At 54.9% G+C, this 23,306-nt stretch overlaps 1 protein-coding gene across 23 annotated transcripts in view; it reads right to left on the reverse strand.

Annotated features, from left to right (window-relative positions):
- PTPRF (protein tyrosine phosphatase receptor type F) overlaps positions 1-23,306 on the reverse strand; it is an 86,479-nt gene that overhangs the window by 46,895 nt on the left and 16,278 nt on the right. For 21 of the 23 annotated variants that reach the window (XM_081054780.1, XM_081054779.1, XM_081054768.1 and 18 more), the window contains 3 exons: positions 16,983-17,128; positions 16,679-16,820; positions 3,075-3,263 (listed from right to left, as the gene is read on the reverse strand). In XM_081054780.1, the coding sequence (XP_080910906.1) occupies positions 3,075-3,263; positions 16,679-16,820; positions 16,983-17,128 (477 nt within the window). The remainder of the gene's footprint in view (positions 1-3,074; positions 3,264-16,678; positions 16,821-16,982; positions 17,129-23,306) is intronic. The other 2 variants (XM_081054773.1, XM_081054770.1) reach the window with 1 other exon arrangement.

Below are 23,306 nucleotides of genomic sequence, written 5' to 3' on the forward strand. Positions count from 1 at the left end.
TGTAGAGTGGGCATGATAATCCTGGCCTGTCCTACTTCTCAGGTTTGCAGGAGAATCAAGTTCAACCAAAGGCAGCAAAGCACCTTGGAAACTGTCAGTGATGCAGAAACTGTGCAAGTCCCTGTAAACAGCTGAGTGCTTGGGGGCCCTGATTCCAATCCATGAAGAGATGTCCCTGTCAGTGTGCAAGGAATAGCCCCAGCACCTTCCTAAGTGGTAACAGGGCAGGGGCCGCAGCCACGAGAGTCAGGAACCAGGGGCTAGGATCAGGCAGTGATGGGGTCGAGTTCTGTCCATTATTGCTAAGGTGGGATGACCGAGTCCTCTCAGGTGCCATCTGGTTCCATCCCAACAGCTACTCAGCCCACAACCCTCAGGTCACAGCTGCCAGGGGGCAGGAAAGGTCAAACAAAGAGGTCTTCTCTGGACCTGGGAAGCAGGAGTGGATATCAGTCTGCAGGGACAGGGCCCATAGGTCACGTTCATGAAATCATTCATCCACAAGGGCTCAGAGACACCTGTCCTAAGCTGGGTTATGCTGGCCACTGGGGGCAGGTACCTCGCAGAGGGAAGGCAGACCCAGGCCCTCCCTGTAGAGAGTACCCAGCCTAAGTGGGCAGAGCTGAAGCCAGATGATAAAAATGTAAAGTGGGCACCCTGAAGGAGTAGCCTTAGGCAGAGAAGGTGGGGCTTCCTGTACTAGGGAATGTGAGTGAATGGCCAGGAAGGGGTCAGGGAGGGTCAGTGCAAGTGGGGAGAGACTGGACATAAGAAAAGCTGTTTCTAGATCCCTCACCATACACCAGGCAGTAAACTAAAGCTCTGACTGACACTGTCTCACTTAGTCCTAACTGCAACTCCTTTTTAAAGATGAGAATACTGGAGCTCAAAGAAGTTTAGTAATTGAGGCCACAGAACCAGTAAGCGGTGCAGGCAGGACCTGAGGAGATAAAGCGGGAGTCGTGAGCAGGGGAAGATAGAGAAGGGTTCTGTGTGCCCTGTTTATTGGCATACACCTGACAATGTAGGCAGTGAGACTGTCAGAGCACCGAGGGGCATGAGCAGAAAACTCTGACAGCTGCTGGAGGATGGATTGAAGGGGAGAGCCCAGAGGCAGGGAGAGCAGTGTCGGGTGACCTGAAACACGGCTAAGTCAGTGAAAGAAAAAAAGGGAACCAACTTGAGAGCCATGGGGGTGAGAAATCAAGAGGACCTGGTACTTCCTTCCTGGAGGAGGAATCAGTGTGTGTCCCAGATTTCAAGCTGGGGGGCTACTACTCACAGAGAGAGGGTCTGTGGGAGAAGGGCAGGCTGTGTGAGGAGGTCATCACTCCCATGGTCAGAGGGACTCCCACAAGGCAGATAAATGTTTTGGTCTAGAGCTCAGGCAAGATGTTTAGGTTGGAGAGACAGAACTGGGAGTTGCAAGAGTAGAGAGGGTACCTAAATCTACAGGAGTGGGTGAGCTGGCCCAGGGAAAGGCTCTGCCCATGGGGCAAGGGCCAGGCTCACGGCCTCCCTACCTGGGGGAACAAGCAGAGGAAGAGGCTGCAGAGCACATAGAGAAGTAAGAGAAAAGCCAGGGAGATGTGGGAGGGAGTGGTGAGGAAGGAGGAAGGGGTCATGACGGCTGCTGAGAGGACCAGGACGGTGTAGTACTGGGCAGGAGCCAACTCACAGGGCAGTGAATGGGTGGCACCGGGCCCGGCACACAGCAAGCACTACATAAATACTTGATGAACGAACGCGCAAGACAGCGTGCCTTCCCAGAACTGCTGCCACGGACAGTCAGTACCACTCAGGGTGGAGGCCAGACCTGCGGGGAGGACCATCTGGCTGCTTGGGGAGCCTGCCTGGGGGACTGTGGGAAATGCAGAGGAGCTGAATCGTGCCGGCCGCTGGGCAGCGCTGGGCAACGCTTTAAATGCTGCCGGACTGTTTCCTGCCTTGATTATGGCTGTTTTAATTAACTGCGTTACAGCTGCCTCCATCTTGTTGAGTTTTAATTAAATTAAATGATCTAACACTTCGTAGGCTGTCTCAGGCGGCCATCGCTGGGGCTGGCATCCTGCTCCTGCTGGGCAAATCATCTCTCCCTCCTCCCCTGGACCCCATGGGGGTGTCGATCTGGTGGGAGTTAGTGGGGAGGCGCTGGCACCCCAGGGAGTGGCAGGGGTGCCTCTGAAGCTGGCAGAGCTCTGAACAGAGCTGAGTCATGGCCTCCCGTGCAGTGCTGACATAACTGAGGGGCAGCGGGGGCTCTGACCGGTACTGGCCACCCTGACGAAGCCCCTAATCCCACAGCTGGCAGGAGGACTTCTAGACCGAGGTCTACCGGTCCAGCTATGCTGGCAGCAGATGCAGAATGCAGCTAAGCTGATTCTGAGCCTCCTTTCCCGCCTGCTCTGTTCCCACAAAAACTGAATCAATTATCCTGGCGGGAGCCTCATGGGCAGATCGATCAATGGGGCGACACCTCCCGCCTGGTCAAGACGGCATCCTTGCTCCCAGGGCTCCAAGCTGGCTCGACTGAGACATCCAGAGGAGACAGGTGGCCCTGGTGGCTGAGGGATGGCAGCAAGTCCCCCTGGCTCCAAGCCTCTGAAGTCTGGCCTTTTGAAGCCTGACGAATCAGGCATCTTTGGCCTCTGTCACTGCGGTCTGGAGAAGCAAAAAGAAGCATCATCCAGACCCCTCTCAGGCCAGACTACAGGAAAGGTGGAGGATGAACTCCCACAGAACAACTTCACAGAGCCCGTCACCAGACTGGGCATGGCACCCACGCTGTGAGGAGCAGGGCTGGCCCAAAGTCTGGAGTCTGACAATCTCGGGAAGGTAAAAGACTCACCAATAACTAGCTCTCACTGACCAGCTCTCTTCCCGGGCCAGGTGGGCCTATAGCAAGATCCAGTCCACCCACTGGGTGCCCTCTGCTCAGCCCTGGAGGGTCAGCCCCAGGCTGAGGTCTCCTGTGGCTCCCAGGCACCCGGCCCAAGAAGGAAGGCTGTGCTGGGTTCTGGCCAGACACCTTTCCTCATGCCTGTGTGGCCTCTTGACCCTCGCCCTCTGCTCACCTGAACGCAGCTGCTTGATACGGCCATTGCTGGTGGTGGGATCCACAGGGAGGAAGTCCTTAAACCAGGAGATCTCAGGATCTGGATTCCCGCCTGCTGCACACAACATGGTGGCTGTGCGCGCTTTCTCCACCACCTTCAGCTGAGGCCCCATGTCGATGGAGGGGAACCCTGCGGGCAGCTGGTCCTCTGCAGACAAATAGCAGATGTGCATGTCAGGGCTAGCACACCCCTCTGTGGGCAGCTTCCCCTGACTCCCAGGTTGGCTAGGATCCTCAAGATTCTTCTCTTCCCAATCCCTGACTTCTAAACAGTCCTGAGCCCCAGTGCCCAAGCCTGCCCTTCACAGGGCTGGGGGCTGCAGTGGGGCCCACTCTGCCTTGTCAGGGAGTTGGTTTTCAGGTCTGAGAAGCAACGCTTCAGACTGAAGATGTCAGCACTTATCTCTCTGGGCCCTGGGAAAACCAAGGATTGATGCTCGGCTGGCTGCAGCAGAAAGTGCTACACAAATGTGGGCTGCGGGGGGCCCACAGCCGACACAGGGGCATCAACAGCCACACTCAGCCTGAAGGCTCCTCGTGCTGTCCAGCACCCCGTCCCCACCCCCGCCTGCACAGCAGTGTCCCCAATGCTGCCTGCATACAGCCTTTAGCTCCACCACATAGCAGAGCCCCATGTCACAGCCTGGGTTCCAGCCATGACTCCTAACACCTCCTGCCCTACCAATGGCAGGAGGGCCACCCTCACCCCTGGGCTTGACTCTAGCCCCTTCTCTACTGCAGCCTTGACCATGATCTCCTCCCTCACTCAGTCTTGAGCTTGCAGCCCACTGTCAGGCCTGGGAACCATGCCTGAGCATGTGGAGGCTAAGGAGATAAAAAAGCTCTGAGGAAACCAAAAGTTGACGGGGGGAACAAAACTCCTCCCTGGCTGCCATCTCCCAGTTCAAAGAGGACTCATTTCCACGGGTGTCACAGAAGCAGACATCCGCAGCACCCCCCCACTCCCACTGCACATGGACTCCTAAACCAGCCCTCAGGGGCTGGGGAGCAAGGCTGCGTACTCCCCACCGTGGAAGCATAAGGGGCTGGGAGCACAGGTGGTGCAGACCAAGTGGGACTCCCACTTCCACCACTAACTAGATGTGACCTGGGTGTGTGACTCATCCTCTCTGTGTCTCTTTTTATCTGTAAATGGTGTTCAAGTGCCCACCTTGTAAAGCCATCATGAAGACTACCGTATTTCCCCGAAAATAAGACCGGGTCTTACATTAATATTTGCTCCAAAAGATACTTAGGGCATATTTTCAGGGGATGTCTTACTTTTTCATATACAACAATCTACACTTATTCAAATCTACTCACGTCATCTTTTTCTGGAACATCATCATAACGTACTAAATGCGTCCGTCTGACTGACGATCTTAACTGGGACTTATTTTCAGGGAAACACGGTACATATGATAACGTGTGTGAGGTGCTGCAGAGTGTCTGACAAAGACTCTGCACTCAGTGACTATTAGCTGCATTATTACTATACCTAGCAAAGGCTGCACCACTGGGGCCGACAGGTCCCAAGACTAGGGCCTGGGGCCCCCTTTCCCATCCTGGGCTGGAGAGAGGCACTTCCCCAAGAACAAACCACAGAGTGTGTATGAGAACTCGCCAGAGCCTCTCCACCAGTGTGGATGTCTGGCACGCCCAACACGGGAAAGGGAACACTGTCCATTGTCAGTCTCCTGGGAAGGGAGACCAGGAGACTAGCACAGATCTGCACCTCCCTTTTAGAGGCCCAGCACAAGATGGGTGTTTGGGGACATTTGCTGAGGTTAGGTCCTATGCCAGGGAAAAGGCATGCGCATCCTTAGAAGGAAAGAAAGACTGGCAGTGCTGACCTCCCTGGAAACTCTCAGAGACCCAGAAGGACTGAGTGGGGGTGAGGGGCAGGCAGGAGAGGAAGCTGGAGGAGCCCCAGCAGGCAGGGGCGAGACACCCTTCTATGGGATGTCAGCCCCCGAGGGTGGTCTGCTAAGGCTCCAACTGCCAGGTGCATGCCAAAGGGACCCCATCAGGAGACAGGGTTTGGGGTTGGGAGCAGAATTCCCAGTATGGCCTCAGGTCCCCAGCCTCTTCCGGCAGCTTCCCCACCTGAAGCCCTATAAATTCCAGATGTGACCCCAGCGTCTCCTTGGCTGTAAATGTGACACCACAGCGTCCTATCTTCCAGCTGATTTTTACAAGGAAAATGTTCAACAGTGGCAAGAAAAAGGAGGATGGAAATGAGGCAGGACTCAGATGCACCAAGCAGGGGGACAGCTTCCTCGGGCTCTGCTGCTGCTTGCTTTCACAGAAAGGCCCAGGAAGGGCCTAAGGGCCAGCGCTCCCCGCCCGCCCTCCCTGCCCTCCTCAGCAGCTAGGGGACACTCAGAACTGCCAGAGCCAACCTAGACCACCAGGGCACCAGTCTAGCTCTTCCCAGACACCAATCCTACCTCCTAAGCACCCCCCTCCTAAACAGTGGGGTGGAGGGTGCAGAGGGGGTTCAGGCCTGCCAGAGTTCGAGTCCAGGAGTCAGCTGGCCTCCAACTCTACCAGCAAAGTACTGATCAAGGAGAAGGAAAGAAGTACAAACATCCGCAGCCCTGTGTCCCAGGAATCTACTCTGAATTCCTCACACGGGGAAGGTCTTTGGGATTTACGCCAAATTAAGGACAATTAATTTTCTTCCCTCAATTATCGCACCCTCAATGGCTCTGTCCTTGGCTCAGATCATACCTTAGGCCCCACCGCCAGAGTTTAAAGCCGGCGTGTGTGAAGAGCTGTCCATAAAACAGCAGGACCCAAAAGCCAGTCCCTTGTGCCAGGAGGCTTCCAGGCAGAACTCATGAGGCTGCATGTCTGCACCTCAGGATGGAGACGCGTGCCTCGCAGGCGGACTCCAGCCCCTCAGGAGTCAGTGCTGTCTCTTCCTTCTATGCTCACGTGGGGGCCTTCAGCACATTCAGACACAGCTAAGGACTGCAGTTGGTTCCTGACGCCCGCCGTATGGCTGGCCAATCTGAGCGCTTGTACACTGTTGTAACTGACCCGTCACCGACTGGCACATTTATCCCCTTCAACCCCCAGTACCCACAGGAGCTGGGTTCACTGTAGCCTAAACCGCTCAGGCTAAAGACCAGGCAAATTCCTCATGTAGGTGTCTCATGATCACTCCAAACCCAGCAACAATTGTGAAAACTGAGGTCCAGATATGAGGCAGAAAAGGTTACATCAATGAAGCATTCAGTACCTTCTAGGTATTAAGTTAAAATGCTTAACAAAATAATTTAATCTTTACCAAAACCTTGAGGCATATGAACAAATCGGGGCTTAGAGACATCTAAAAACCTGCCCAAGGTCACACAGCTAGATGGGAGGGGGAGCGGGGATGAGACCAGGTGTTGGGACCCTACACCTGGCAGGGCTGGGCCTGCGCAGGGCAGGCGGAGGTGAGGTTGCAGCTCTGGGGGTGCCCTGCCACCATCCTGCCTCACTTCCTTAAGGTCTGCCCCGCCCCCCCCACGCCTTCCGATGTCTTCAGGCTCAGCAGCTCCACAGCAGACCCCTCTGCACACAAACTGCTGCGTTTTTATTTACTGCAGAATACTCGACTGTCCCCCCACGTGGCCACCCGTGGCACGCACCCACGTTCCAACACCCTAATGTACCGGTCACGCAGAGTCCGCTCAAAACCTGTTCTGCAGCATCGGAGGGGAGGAAGGGCCCCTCCCCCTTCCAGGCCACCCGGTAACCATGGCAACGGCAAGGCGGCTGAAGGGTTGCGTGTGCACACGCGTCCACGCATCGCTGTCCAAGAAGCGGCAGCCCCTCCTTCCTGGCCTGGGTGGAGCCTCTGTGCCCCCTCCCAGGACCCAGGTTCCCAACTCCAGGGAACCCTCCCTCGTAGGTGTCCTTCAGGATCAACGAATGCTTAGCTCCTCCAGACACCGTCTGCGCAGCGCAGCACAGCCCGGCGGAGGTCCCCACGCCTGCCGCACAGCCTCAACGCCCGGCATCCGCAGTGTCTGGCCCTGTGGGGTCGAGGTCTCTCCACCCCCTCTGAAGGGACAGAAGAAGCCCATGGGGACTTTAGGGGACTTCAGAGGTGCCAGGAGTCCTAGTCTCTACAGTAGCACACACATGTAGGGTGCAAGCACATTCCCCAGGGCCTGCTGGCACAGACCTCTGTGTACCTGTGGTGGGCGCCCATGTGTACAAACGGCTCCTGCTCCAAACCGGGCTTGTTTTTAGATACTGTAGAGGAAAACCTGACCGCTTTCCTGCTGTCCCCACTAGGCAGAGGAAGATGACAGGGTTGTGTGTGTGTTGGGGGAAGGGGTGGTAGAGGGGGAGGTTGGGAGCCTAAGGAGCTTGGCTGAGGTACCACAACAGTGTTGGTGTGGACCACCACTCAAAGCAAGAGCTCACCTGCTACCTTGGTGGCTTCCTAGAAGAGGAAGGAGATATAAGACGAGGAAACACTTGAGAAAGGAAGGCAGGGGGAGTTAGCTGGGGGGAGGGAGGGGCTGCCTGAGCAAAGGCTGTAGGAGGGTGTGGAGACAGTAGGAAGGTGAGTCTGGTTGGAGCTAAGGAATATGTTGGGGTCCTGATAGATGAGACTAGGGTGGGGGTGGGCAGAGGATCAGCTTATGCTGGCTGAAATAACAGGATAGGGAGTCGGCTGGAGACCCCTACAAAGCACACACAAGTCTCTTTGTCCAGCTCAGCCTGGGATGCCTGAGGCAGAGTGTGGGCCAGAGGGAGGGGGCTGCACCAGGGAAGCCGACAGATGGAGAAGCCTTGCAGGGTCCCTGGGTGGGCAGCACCTTCTGTCAGCACAGCCTTCTCACCCTTGTTTACCCAGCTTCATGGCGTCTCTGTGTACATGCAGGCACACACCGGCACACACATATACAGGCTCCCTGGGGTGGCACCATCTGTAAGCCTGACCCCCTTCGCTGCGTGTGTTGGGCCTGGCCACCCTGTCTCTGAACACACAGACACTTAGAAACATGCACAGCCACAGAGATATACATGGGGAAAGAGACAGGTGCAAAAACAGAAACCTACATGTGCATGCGGAGGGACACCTGCAGTGAAAAGCACCTGTGGAAACAGACTCATGCAAGCAGAGGCAGTGCACACAGACACACAAACACACATGTAGAGACATGCAGTCAGAGATACGTGTGCTGAGACACGTGCACCTGGAGAGACACGGAGGAACAGAGAACATGGAAAACATGAAGACCTATAGACACATGAAGCAACCTTGTGGGTTGCTGTTGGCTCCCCCGGCCCTCATGCACTCAGGAAACCAAGACCACCTCGGGCCCTATCCCTGAGACAGCTCCATCCTTAGCGGAGTCAGACTAAGATACCCCCTAGCAAGTCAGAAGGCACCCCCAGACCTGAAGGATCCCACACTCTTCCAGAGAGCCCTACCCCGCCCCCAGGCTTCCAGGCAGTGAAGGGGGGCCTGGGGAGCCTTGCCCATCTCCCTTCACAGCTTTCAGTCTTGATTTTCAGCTTTTTCCAAGAGAAAACTCCCACCTCTTCCAGCACTCAGATTTCATCAAACTTGGCATCTTAAAAGCCTGTTTTGTTTTTGAATCTGAGCTGTTTGGGGCCTGTCAGCAGTCGTGGCCTCCCCCTCCCAGGCGCCACTCCCAACCCGGGGCTTACCTGGCACCTCACACAGCCCTATTCAGCCTTCCCAGCAATCCACACCCAAGTGACCTGGGGGCCATCTCCTGGGCACACACCCTACCCACACTCTGGTTTCTGGGCCCTGGCCCATGCTGGACTCTCCTCCTGGAGGTTCCCCCACCTCCCTCCTACTCCAGGAAGATTCTTTTGATCCATCTACTCCCCACCCTCCCAACCCCGTGCAAGCCGTGTCACTCCAGACCACGGACAGCCTCCCACTCATTCCTTAGGCCCCTGCAGCCCAGCTGCCACCCCCACTGCTTCCTGCCAACGTGCTCCCCAAGGTCAATCATGACTCCATGGAGATAAACCCAAAGGACACTTCTCAGCCATCTTGCCGCACCTCTGGACAACACTCCTTCCTCCTCCATGCCGTCTTTTCTCTTGACTTCCATGGCCTCACTCTGTTTCCCTCCTACCTATCAGGCCCCTCCTCACCAGATTCCTATGCAAACTCCCCTCCCAACATGAAGAGTTAGCTTCTGGTGCTCCATCCAGGTCCCCTTCCACCCCTTTAGGCTCTGGCTTCCTGAGATTTCCTATTTCTTGGCCTTCAAAACTCTGTCTCCATATGTCCCTTAAGAGTCCCAGACAAATCTGAACAAGGCCTCCTGGACACCTCCCCTGGATGCCAGTGCATGCCTGATACAACAGGTTTCTAACTGGACTCACCAACCTGCCTCTTCAGACCTGGTCCTCCTCCCATACCTGAATCTTGGAAAACAGCACTGCTATCTACCTGGCCCCAGAGCCAGTAACCCAGAGGCTCCCGCCTCCCCAATCCCACAAGTAGCCAGGCAGGCCATCACTCTTTCTAAACTACTTGTAACCCAGTCTCCCTTCCTCCCTTACCCACTGCCTGGGTTTGGGCCTCTGACACCTATCACCTGGGCTGCAAGGCTGCCCCAACTTCTCACTGGTCTCCCTCCACTTCACTCTGCACTCCCAGGGACCTTTGTGAAACATACATTTTTTTTTTAATTGGGGAAGGGGAACAGGACTTTATTGGGGAACAGTGTGTACTTCCAGAACTTTTTTCCAAGTCAAGTTTTTGTCCTTTCAATCTTGCTTCCTGCCAACGTGCTCCCCAAGGTCAATCATGACTCCATGGAGATAAACCCAAAGGATTTATCTCTGTGAAGGGAGATGGGCAAGGCTCCCCAGGCTCCCCTTCACTGCCTGGAAGCCTGGGGGCGGGGTAGGGCTCTCTGGAAGAGTGTGGGATCCTTCAGGTCTGGGGGTGCCTTCTGATTTGCTAGGTTGTGGAGGGTGCCGTTCAGCTTCAAGTTGTCCTTTCAATCTTAGTTGTGGAGGGCGCAGCTCAGCTCCAGGTTCAGTTGCCGCTGCTAGTTGCAGGGGGTACAGCCCACCATCTCTTGCGGGAGTTGAACCGGTAACCTTGTGGTTCAGAGAGGACGCGCTCCAACCAACTGAGCCATCCGGGAGCTCAGCGGCAGCTCAGCTCAAGGTGCCGTGTTCAATCTTAGTTGCAGGGGGCGCTGCCCACCATCCCTTGCGGGACTCGAGGAATCGAACTGGCAAACCTTGTGGTTAGAGCCCACTGGCCCATGTGGGAATCAAACCGGCAGCCTTCGGAGTTAGGAGCATGGAGCTCCAACCGCCTGAACCACCGGGCCAGCCCCTGAAACATATATTTTGATCATGTCATTCCCCTGATTAAAATCCTTTCTCCTCTGGGAACAGGAGGAGAGGGCACCTCACCAAGGATGGAAAATGTGCACACATAGGGGCATTTAAACCCTCCAGCTTGGGGTGGCCAGATGGCTCAGGTGGTTAGAGGGCGAGCTCTGAGAAACAGGGTTGCCAGTTTGATTCCCACATGGGCCAGTGAGCTGCACCCTCCACAACTAGATTGAAGACAACGAGCTGCCACTGAGCTTCCGGAGGGGCAGCTGGATGGCTCGGTTGGAGTGTGAGCTCTCAACAAGGTTGTCGGTTCAATTCCCACATGGGATGGTGGGCTGCACCCCCTGTAACTAAAGATGGAAAACGGTGACTAGACTTGGAGCTGAGCTGTGCCCTGCACAACTAGACTGAAGGATGACTTGGGCCCAGAGAAACACACTGTTCCCCAATATAAAAAATATAAAAAATTAAAAATTAAAAAATAAAACCGGGGGCTGGCCCAGTGGCTCAGGTGGTTGAAGCGAAGTGTGTGCTCCTCACACTGAGGTCGCCTGTTCGATTCCCACATGGGCCAGTGAGCTGCGCCCTCTACAGTTAAGATTGTGAACAACAGCTCTCCCTGGAGCTGGGCTGCCGTGAGCGGCCAGTGGCCAGTGTGAGTGGCCAGCAGCCAGCGTGAGTGGCCGTTGGCTGCTGTGTGCTGCCATGGGGTACCGTGTGCTTACATGAACAGCCAGCAGCCGGCGAGAGCTGCCGTAAGTGGCCAACCGGCGACCGACTGCCACAGCCGGGGTGGGGGGGGCGCAAGGCTCATAACACCAGCATGGACCAGGGAGCTGTGTCCTACACAGCTAGACTGAGAAACAACGGCTTGAACCGGAGTGTGTGGGGGGGGAAGGGGCAGAAGAAGGTGGGGGAATAAAAGAAAATCTACAACTTGGATAGCTGTTCCCAGAACTTCCAGTTCCGCTGTGGTCATGAGGCTGGGGGAGAGGGGAGTATTGCGGGGGCCATGTATATAGCAGGGTTTTGTAAGCACCTGTGGCTACAGAGGTGGGGGGGGCAGGTGAGCACAGGGGAGGGGAGGTGCCAAGTGATCTGCCTTCAGAACTAGAAAGAATGAGGGATTCCAGGTACCAAGAAACCCACAGTTTGACTTTCAAGGGCCTCCTGGCAGTGCACACCTACCTGACGTCTCTCCCACCCCATGCCTGGGGCCTAGAACTCTCCAGAAAATGGTTGCAGAGTCTCATATCTGGATGGTCTCAAATGCTACTGTGGTCATGATAGGGGTTGGAAGGTCAGAGACCAGTCAGTGGACCAGAAGCATGAAGTTTTGCCTCAGCTGCAAGGGGAGGGGCAGAAGTTGGCCCAGGTTCTAGGTTTTCTAGAACCCGCAAATCAGGAAGGTGACAGGCCCTGCTTCCACAAAATGAGCCTGTTACCCAGACAACACATGCAGGCAACAGGAAGGGGGTACATCCTGCCACTTGCAAAGTCATCCTCTGCCTGCAGTAGCCCTTTACCCCCCAAACTCAGGCCTAGGCCAAGGCCAGGGAGGAGGGTAAAGCAGGCAAAGCTGACTCCTTGGAAATACAAGCTCCCTTACCAGCTCTGCTCCAGGTCCAGCCCAGCCCAGGACAGCTCAGGACAGGGGCATAGGTTGCTCATCAGCCCTCATGTCCCTGGGTCTGTTTCCAAAGAGATTATGGGTGGAGGTGGGTGGAAGGGGGTTTAAGAGGTCCTTCATCACCCCACAGGTCCCAAAGCTGGCCAGGGTCAGAGCTAGGGCAGAGCCCGGGGATCCAGGCCCAGCACTGACTGTTACCCCACTCCAGTTACTACCCCACATGCCTGAGAGTCGGCCCCCCAGAGCCTGCCCTGAGGTAGGCAAGACCAGGCACTCCATGCAGACACCAAGGCCAGGTGGGAACAGGTAAAAGGGTACCTAGTCTTGGTGCGGGGAAGGGGAGGGGAGGAGAAAGTCCCAAGGTCTAGGCAGGATTCCTGTCTGGTGCACCCTCCAGTCTGGCCTAGTTGCAGAAGAACTGCTGAGGTGCTGTTGCAGGCTCTGAGAAGAGCTCAGCCCAACCACTCTGTCCCACATTCATCTCTGGCCAGCTGCTCCAGCCGACCAACAACTCTGAGCAGGGATCCTGTGGGGTTCCAGAGACAATGAGCCCAGACCCAGCATCTCTGACCTCCCACAGCACTAGACTGACAACACGTTCAGCTCAGGCTGTTTGCTGAGCGCCTCCCTTGCTGTACACACAGCCCATAAGGTGCATACCACCTGCTGTATATACCACACCATGCATACACACTGTCTGATGCATGTGTGCGCATATGTGCATACACACACACACACACACACTGCGTGATGTGTGCCACCTCCTGTACACACCACAACCCCCAGTCTGCTGCTCACCCCCTACTGTATATACAGCCTGTAAGCACACACCTGCTATACACACTGCACCACACACCTCACACGCACACTGCCTTACACACGGCACACAGGGCACCCACACCACACACAGGGCGCACATTATCTGTTTCATCCCTGACCATAATGCAAACACTGCTGCCTACACCCGAAGCCCTCAGAGCCAGCCCCTCCAGGAAAAAGTCAGAAACAGCTCATCCCTGCACCTCAACCTTTTGCCTCTTCGACCTCCCACTCCTTCCTGGCCTTTCCTGAACCCACCCAAGTCACCTCAGCCACACCTCTGCTGCCTGGCCATCTCTGGGGCTTTCCTGACTACTGTCCTGCCTGGCCAGATGAGTCTGTGACCTCGAGACTGAGCACCAAGACCCTCACTCCCCCCACCTCCAGGAGGGAAAGGCCAAGAAGCCAGGCCTGCTTCCCCTCCCCCTCTGTTCCCCCTCCCTCATGAGGGAAAATGTCAGATTCCCTGTCTCAGTGGCGGCAGCGGGCGGGCGAGTTGGAGGGGGAGTGATTCAGCTGCCTCAAGAGTGTGGAGCGAGAAGAGCTTTTCCTGCCATTACCCAGCGAGGGAGAGGCTGGTGCGCTAATGGCTTCAATTACCACTCAGACAGGAACGCTGGGCGGCAGGCCCTGTGCTCCTCACGGCCCAGGCCAGGCTCACCCCCAGCCAGCTTGTGCTGCTGTTCAGACACCTAGGCATTACAGGGCAGTGGGGACTCTGCCTGGGCAGCTGGGTGCAAAGGCCACGATCGGGGCACTCCCAGAGGCTCCAGGGGAGCTGAGGTATGAGGGAAATGGGGCGAGATGGACTTGTAGGCCTGGGCTCCCTTTTGGGGGTACACCAACCCCTCCTCTGATGCAGGCTGATCTAGGTAGCCCTCAGCCACTACCCTAAAGAGCCCAGATTGTGGTGACAGCCCCCGTCCAGTGCCAGTCATCCTTTTACCCTATTCCTAGACACACCAGGTTTTCCTGGCTAGCACAGGAGGCCTGCGGGACAGGGTGGGGGGCGGGGCAGTCAGTCTGGGCTGCAGCCCTCAGCCGCGCCCCCTGGCACCTTCGAGGCCTCCCACTCCACTCTTTTCCGCCAAGCCCAGAGTCGGTCAAGGTTACACAGACTAACATGGTAAGTCAGCATTTCATCTTCCGGGTGCTATGTTTCAGGAGAAGGAGGGGCTCATTCAGGCCCACAGCTCCACCCCCACCCATACAGGGAGCAAGGGTAGAACAGGGACCTGCTCCTTACTCGCCCCAACATCCTCAGACACCTCCCATATCCTGGGAGCACAAACATACCCCAGGCCCTGCTAAAGAAACCCTCATCTAAGGCCCCTCAGGATGGAGCGATTCCCCTGCAAGTCTGACTTCCCCACCTCGGGCCCTGAAAGACCATCCTCATCCTCCTCAATCTTCTAAAAGATAAAGCTGCCCAGGGCAGTGGTGGGGGTAGGAGTGTTTGCCCACAAAGGACTTGGGGGCAGCGCCAGAAATGGGGCACAGGGGTTTTGGGGGGACTTCTCTTTCAACATTAACAAGGAGGCCCTCTTTCCCCAGTATGATAACCCAAGAAGATGCCCTCCGGACCACAGTCTGGCTCTTCAGCCACTTCCCAAATGCCAGAGCAGGGCACATGGCTCCCTGCTGGGGCAGATACCAACAGGAGGGAAGGCAGTACTGAAATACTGTCCTCGGATCATGAGTGGGGAAACTGAGGTCGGGGGTAGCAGAATCAGACCACTCAGCAATCAGCAATTCTGACCCAGAGCCTGTCCTCTAGTCCCCTGCCACACAGGTAAGCACCCTCTATGGGAGTAGAAGGCAGGGGCTGCATGACCCAGACAATGCCAGGCAGCACAGAAGCTGCACATGCCTGGGCCTCAGGATGTGCAGCTTCCAGCCCAACATTCTAGCTACCATTCATGATGGAATCCTGTGAAGTACTTAACTACAACATATTTAATCCTCCAAACCAGCCTGGGCGGTAGGTATTATATCCCTGTTTATAGATAGAGCAAACAAGGCTCAGAGGCACAGTTACTTGCCCAAGGTCATAAGGTGAGAGTAAGTGGTCCAGAGCCCCTGCTCTTAATCACTGTCCTCCACAACTCCTTGAAGCTGGAGGGTCCCACCCCATCTCATAGGGGACACACAGACGCAAAGGAATTACTGAATGGATGTGTGAACAAATAAAGCCATAGCGTAAAAATGGCCAATGTGAAAAGATGCTCAACTGCTCTTGTAATCAAAGAAATGCAAATTAAATTGAGATGCTATTTTTTGCCTATTAACTTGGCAAAGATTTTTTTTTAATGGTAATTCCCACAGCTGGGGAGGATGTGCAGAAAAGAGGCCCTCTTATGACCTGCTTGGTGGGAGTGTAAACTGACACAATCTTCTGGAAATATTGAAAGGCTTAAAAATTCATGTGCCATTTGATCCAGCAATTCCACTTCCATGAATCTAGAATAAGGAAATAATCAGGAAAGTGAACACATCTTATCTGCAAGGATGTGTATAGCACCTTATTTATAAAAGCAAAAAAATGGGAACAACCTATATGTCCAACAATAAGGGAATGGCTAAATAAATTAGGGTGCTTCCATGTGATACCCACAGCCATTAAAAATAACAATGCAGAAGAACACTTAATGGAAAGGAAAATGTTCACAATATATATTTTTAAGGTAGTCTACAAATCACTGGGCAAAATGTGATCCCATTTTTGTTACATATATAATGTGTGCACAGAAAATGGACTATAAGAAAATAATCAAATGTTAATAGTAGAGGTAAGATAACCGATGATTTTTATTTTTTCCTATGTGGTATTTTATACTTATCAAATTTTCAACAGTGAACAGGTACTGTTATTGCAATTTTTAAAAAAAGTAATAATGAAAACTATATTTTGAAAATACGTGCAGACATAGTCAGACGGATGAATCCATCATAGCTAGGGGGCTGATCAAATCACTCCCCACATCATTCATGGCTTCGTATGCCCCCAGGAAAGTACTGAATTGTTCTTCCCCACTTTTCTCTGTGCCCTCCAGCTCCACCCATCACCCAAAACCAAACTGAGCTGCTCAGGGTTCCTTGAAAGCTCCATTCTCTCTTGCCTCCGGGCCTTGGCACATGCCAATGCTGTTCCATCTACCTAGGCCCCCATCCCAACTCCCACTTATCCTCAGGACTAGCTTAGACAAAGCCCCCTTCTCCCCAATGCTTCCCCAGTCCCCTGGGCTGCCCCCACACTACTTAGTGCAGACTGAAGTCTTGAGGGCCCAGTCAGATGACCCCCTGGACGCACGGTAGCATGAGAGAGTTTCTGTGAATGAATGGAGGAGCCACCAAGTGAGAGAAGAACCTAGGTTCCCCGCCTAGGACCCTTGCAACAGGGAACACACCTCTCTGAAGCCCACCAGCCAGCTCCACATGAAAGTCAGATCCACTGCCACAAGCCATGTAACCAAGCAATACAGAGCTGCAGCCCTTCACCTCAAGCCATACCTTAGGCCCCACCTGAGCAATGCCCTGGTCAGCAGGAGAATATGCACAGCTGGCCTCAGCACAAGCCAAACAATCCAGGCCAGATCCAATGACCATCCCTGGCCACTGCTGACCTTCGTCAACCCCAGGATGGGCAGTTCTCCTCTCTGTCAAACACACACCAGCCCATGGCGGAGACAGGGCTGACTAGATGGCTCTTCCCACATGTCAGTCTCTCTGCCCACCATGCCATGTCACTCCCTGGCACGTACCTTCAAGCACTGAGAGTTTGGCACTAGTGTTGATTTCTCCCAGACTGTTGGTGGCCGTGCACTCATAGATGGCTTCATCTCGCTGTACCCGCAACGGTTGGATCCTCAGCACAGACCCTGCCCCATCATCAAACTCAATTACCTGCCAGAGGACAGATGCATGGTCACAACTTGCTCTGGGTCAGCCATCCTCCCGCCTCCAAACTGCCCCGAAGGAGGGAGACCAAGGGAAGTGGATTTAAGACCAGATCTAAGAGTAGGCAGACTCTGAGCCCTACCTGCCCCTTCCCACCCAAGGACATACCTCGAAGCGCTGGGAGCTGACTTTCTTCCCCTTCTTCATCCATGTGATACGTGGCTTGGGTTCCCCTGTGGCTTGGCACACGAAGGAGGCCACCCCTCCTGACAGCCCAGTCTGGTCCTCAGGGACCTTAATGAAGACAGGTTTGCCTGGAGAGATGGAGACACTAAGTCACCATGGTACAGTCACTACAGACATGGTGGCAGTCCTGGGGATGGGGGTTGTGGCCAGAAAGATCTCCAGAGAAAATAACAGCAGTGACATCTAACCATTATACAGCGCTTACTATGTGCCAGGCACTGTTCAAAGAGTTGTAGGCTTACGAGGAGGGTGCTGTAATTATCTCTGCTTACATAGCAGAAAATTGAGGCACAGAGAGGTTAAGGGATTTACCCAGCAAGACACAGCTGTTTAGTGGCAGAGCTGAGATGTGAACTCAGGAGTTCTGAGTCTGGAGTCTACGCTGTAACCTGTAACCCGCTACACGCTGGTCTCCCATGCCCCCATCAATTCCAAGCTCTAGGACAAAGGCACGCTGAGAGCTGCCAGGAACAGCCCCAGCATCTCCCCCAGACCTGTGTCTTCCTCACTGCTCTCTACCTCAGTAATGGTACCTCCATCTACCTCAAGCTCAAGCCAGAAACCATGACTCCTCCTATCCCCTAGCCCCCACATACCAGCAGTCCCGAAGGCCTAGACATTCCACCTCCTAAGTATCTCTGGACATCTTCCCAGGTGAAGGCTTTCCTGTAAATCTGCCCCCCTTACCCCGCCCCCACTGACAGGGTTATTGCCTTCTGACAGCCCGCGTGTCTCCCCACAGTGTCCACAGGGAGGTGGGGGAGAGGACAAAGGAGGGGGCTCAGACACTGTACTGTCACGCCCACAACACCTTGAGGCACACACCACGGCCAACCTGGAGCACCTGTCTCTATATACCCCACCACCAGGGTCACATGACCAGAGCAACCCAGCCTTCACTAAGACGTAGTAACGCCTCGTTAATCCTGACAGTAGATCCATTTCCCATTAATCAGGCCAATGAACAGCTCCAGGAAGGCTAATACCGTGAGAAATGACCTTTCAGTCCACCTGCTCGGTGCTGAGTCCAGGCCTGGCCTGGTCCCTGGCACAGAAACATGTATGCAGCGACAACAATACTTCACTAAGCACCCACTCTGCACCAGGTACTGGGTATCATTTAGTCCTTCATCAGTATTATCTCCACTTTATAAGCTCTGAGAGGTCAAGTCACTTGTCCAAGGTCATAAAGCCAATGAGTGGCACATTCGAGATTTGAATTCAAGCCGGCCTGAGTCCAAAACATCCGGCACAAAATAGTTCGCATGGTATTGAAGGCCTTGTCAAGAGCAGGGTCAGTGGTGTGGTGGGGACCAACGCCAGGCCAAAGAAGACTGAGGAGTGAGTGGGAGGTGAAGAAGCGGAGAGAAGAGTGAAGTGATTATTTTAAAAAGAGACTGTGATGGGAAAGATAAAGCAAACATGGCACCCGGAGGGGATGAGGGCTGGAGGGGGTTTTTACATTTTGTTTCTTCTTTTTTTCCTAAGATGTGAAATACTATTCAAATGCTGATGGGAAGAAGCCAGCAGAGTGGGAGAGGGAGCCAATCCAGCAGTGAGAAGGACAGCAGATGGGGCAAAGTCCCTGAGGAGGGGAGGGTCCAGGGAGACCACCAAGGTCAGGAGTTACAGGTACAGAGAGGAAGGAGGGCTTAGCTTTTTGGGAACACGAAGGGAACCATCTTACTGAGTACCCTAGGGCCCAGTGGGCTCTGGAGGTTTTATGTAATTATCAAGCAGGACACTCATCATCTTTGAGCCTCCGTTTTCTCAGCTGCAAAAAGTGACACGGATCTGTGCAGACGAAATATGATGCTGTCTGTAAACTGCCTGCACAGGCTCAACACAAGGTGGGGCCTTTCATGAGGGCAGCCATCACCCTCACCAGCATTATCAGTCTTAAAACAATCCCATAACGTAGGTAGCAGTATCATCCCCATTTTAGAGATGATAAAATGGAGGCTCAGGAGGTTAAATAATGGGCAAATCAGAAGGATTGGGGGTAAAACCAGGTTTGATCCAGCGTTCCAAATCCTAAACTCAGGGACCCACCTGATGCTCTTGGAGTAGCTAAAGGGGGGCAAGGGCAGCTAGCTCAAAGGAACCCGGGGCAGTCTTGGTGGGAACACACACAAGTCTGGTGGCGACCAGAGTGGCATGGGGACAATACAAAGGATCAGGAAGCCTTCGTCTGTCTTACCCTTCCCCTGAATGCCCTCTGAAGGAAGCTCCAGACTCCCCCAGTCTGCAGTCGTCTGCACAGCCTGTTCCTTTCAGATAGGTGCTCTCAGATTGGACTCTGACCACTCAAACTCCCCCAGGGGGTGGGGCGGATTTGCAGCCCCCCACATACACACACTGCGTGCCCCTCCCCCACACCTGAGGACCTGTATGCAGAGGCTCCCAGCGCTCCTTCTGCACTGCCACCACCTTAGTGCAGACATCACCTTCCTTTGACTGGACACTCTACCAACCTAACAAGCTGTGTTCCTGCCTCCAGTCTTGCTCCCTGCAGTCTATATTCTTTATTCCATAGCCAGGGTGAATTGACAGCCTCTCTCCCCTGATTAAAACCCTCCAAAGGCTTCTTACTGCTCTCAAAACAAAATTTAAACTCTTATCATGGCAGACAGAGCCCTGACAGGTCTGATCCCGGCCACTCTCTCCAGCCCCAGCCAATCTCCCCTGCCTCAGCCCCAGAGCTCCGGCTTCCCCATCACCTGGATAAGCCATGTCCCCTATGGCCTCAGGGCCTTTGCATAGACTGTTCCTCTGCCACAAACCCCTTCGACTATCTCTTTACCCACTAACTTCTGTTTACCTTTCTGAACACAATTTAAACATCATTTCTTCAGAAAAAGTTCCTTGGTCCCCCTGTCGCTGTCCCTACTTCTATTAGCTCAGTTCCTGGTTTAAAGCTCTCTGGTAACTCCATCTGCCTCTTTCATAGCGCTGCTCATGGTTTGTTGATATACATGTGTGAGGTTATTACTTTTGCTCATGGTTTGTTGTGTACATGTGTGAGGTGCCTACTTTTTCCACATTTGGGGGAGTATTTGAGTCATAGCCGCTTCTCCACCTAGAACAATAGCCCTGGTCAGGGCAGACGCCATGCATGCCGGCCTTGCTTCCTGCCCTGTCGCAGTGCCAGACCTAGTTGCTGGCACACAGAGGTGTGGAAGGAATGAAGGAGCGACTGACAAGTGAAGGCCTGAGGCGGATGAAGTCTGCAGCCCTTCACACACCAAAGGGCAGCCCCTCATATACCAAAGGGGAGCCCCGCCACGAGGGAGAGAAGCCCAGGATAGAAACCCTCCTTGGCGCCTATCTCAACGTGTCTGCACAGTAACCAGAGACTGGAACTTGCTGAACCGGAATGGCTGGGCGAGTGTGCCTGGGGTGGGTGGGGGGCGGGGCCTCAGCACCAAACAAAGAACCAGAAACTGGGGAGAGCCAGGTACAGGTCATGAGAGAGAGCCAGAGAAGGGGAAAAGCCTTAGAACTGTGTGGAGGCTGGACTGGGCCCAAGGCCTGAGGCCATGGAGGAGGCAGAAGACCCCTTGGAGGCTGGAGAGGGGCCAGTCCCCAGATGGGCCCCCCACCCACCAGACTCTGGAAAGACTAGCAATTGCTGCCCAAGCCTGGTGCAGCCCAGGGGGCAGGCCCTTCCCCTTAGTCTGGCCTCATCCCTGCTTCCCTCCACCCCACCAGAAGCACCTCACACAAGGTCAGGAGCCGAACGAAACTGCAGCTCATCCTCGTCTGAAAGCCCTGCCAAGCCCTTGCCCCTTCTGTTCACCAGGTGGACTTTTGGGGAGCACAAATCTGACCACGTTTCTCCCTAGCTCCAAACCCTGTGTTTGTGTGTGTCCCCCCTCACCCTCTGCCCCACGTTTCACTCCTACTGACCTCTCCAGGCTCACTTTTCTTGACATTCAAAAAGGAGAATCTGCCCGGGGCAGAGCACTGCGCTGGAAGACAGCCCAGCCCGGTGGACTCGCCAACCCCCACCCAGGCCAACTCCAACAGGCCAGGCCCATGGGCACCTCCTTGACTTCGTGTGTGCCCTGCCCCTCTCAGGCATGCCCCCTCTGCCCAGCCTGTGGGAGCCTGCTCTGCATCACTAAGCCCCTGAGGTTCCCATCCCAGCACTGATCATCATATGCCATGGTGACTGATCAGGTCCAGGAAGGTGGGCAAAACTAGGCAACTGGACCACTCTGCCCAGTGCTGACCCAGAGCTGGTGTTCAGTGAGGGTCTGAACAGAGCTTCTGAGACCTGTGCCAAGAGGGGATTTCTGCTCCACCAGAATGTGACTCTGCCTGTCTCCCCCTCCCACCACGTGGGTGGCACAGGCCTTTGGGCAGCAGCTTTCAAGAGCATGCCCTACGACACTCTCTGGCAGCACAGACGCTGAGTCCATGCAAGGTGGGAGGGAGCGGCCTATGAAAGCAAACAGTAGGCTGGCCTGGGGGTGGGTGGGCATACTTCCCAGGGTCCAGCCCTGGGGACAAACTGGGCCACCTCCAAAGTTCCTCCATGGGAGACAGAGGGCTATTTTGTGCCTTCACTACAGAGTACCCATACACACTACACAAACAGCACACGGAAGCGGAGAGCAGACACGGAAGCAGAGAGCAGACACGTAGCAGCAAGGGACTGCCAAGCAGGGGAGGGAGCTCCTGAAGAGGCGGATTTCCCAGGCAGGCCCTGAACTGCCTAATGAGCTGGGGACTCATTAGTGCTGGCTCTTGTGACTGCTCCTGGCGCCCCCCAGAGGGAGCCTGCTCAGAGACATCCCTGTATTCTCCAGCACACACAGGGAGCCCTACTAGGTCATGGCCTTGGAGGGGGGAGCACATACTAGGTGCCGGGTGCCTTGAACACGTGACCTCAGGTAACCTTTCCAGGTAGGAGTGATCACTCTCATTGTGCAATAGAAAAACAGGCCTGAGAGAGAAAGCAAGCTGCTGGAAGTTCCACAGAGGGCAGAGTCTAGACGGGCCAGCAGGTCCTGCCTACCCACCTGTAAGGACAAGGGGGAGGACATGCAGAACGTGTGCGGCACCCTGCCATGTTCCAGCTCCACAGGCTCTGGGCAGGGGTGGGGGGGGCAATATGATAGACACATCCTCAGCTATTCAGGCACTTGTCCCTTCTACCACCCACCCTTCCAGCCATTAGGCATCCTGCTCTGGGCTCCTAAGATTCCAAGTAACTGGGCCATACCCAGGACCCCACTCATACCCCGTCACCTGGTCCTGCATCCCTGCCTCTGTCCCAAGCAGTCTGGGGACAAACAGGGATGGTTCTCACTGTGCCTCTCCCATAAGCTCCATGGAGGAGCCCAGGCTCCTCCCTGCTTCTTCCCCCAATCTCATCTCATTATGCAATGCCCCCAATTAGCAAATGCCCACTCACCCTTCAGGGCCCCTCTCTTCCAGGAAGCCTTCCAGCCCTCCTCCCAAGATGCTTAGGGCACTGCCTCTGTGCCCCAACACAGCACACACTGTAGTGTAGTGACCCACACACACTGCAGGGTCCAAAGGCAGGCCTGTCGAGATTCTTCCCATCGAGCACCCGACACACATGGCAGATCAGCAGAAACCTCTTCCTGTTTAGGACCACCTCTGGCCCCACAAGCTTCCCCCTTAGAAGCCACCAAGCCCCAGCCTAGGGGCGTCGCCCAAGCCCCTCGTGCCTAAGTCCCCATTGGAGCTGACTCAGCATTGGCACTGGGGTCTCTGGGCTAACTCTTGGCAGCTGCTTCTCCACCCCACTTCCCTCCGTTCCCCTCAGAGGCCAGGGCCCCCATTCATTTGTCTCGTTAAGAGGCCTATAGAAACACATTTGTCCGCTCCATGCTTCACTGCTCCAGCCGTCAATTCTCTGGGGTGCCTGCCCTACCTTTTGCAGAAGCTCTGTCCATGTTTGCCGCTCGACCCTAGCTAGAAGTCTCCAAAGCTCAGCCCAAGCCTGGCCAAGACAGGGGGACAGATCTAAAAGTGTGTGCAGAGTAAGACAGGCCTGTAGGAGACTCTGCCTCCCGGAGCCAGGTCACCATGGCCCCCAGCCCAGGTCCCTGTCCCACAGCTCTCTGCCTGGAAGCAGTGCCCAACTCACCTATTTCAGGGTCTCCAGCTGGTTCCTACATTCAAGACCTGGCCTTTGGGCTCTGGTCCTTAAGGGAATAGCATGAAGGTTCTTGGACTCTGCTGCACAAACTGTTCTGCTCTGCCTCAATT

The sequence above is a fragment of the Rhinolophus hipposideros genome (genome assembly GCF_964194185.1).
Source record: "Rhinolophus hipposideros genome assembly, chromosome: 8".
Classification (NCBI taxonomy): Eukaryota; Metazoa; Chordata; class Mammalia; order Chiroptera; family Rhinolophidae; genus Rhinolophus; species Rhinolophus hipposideros.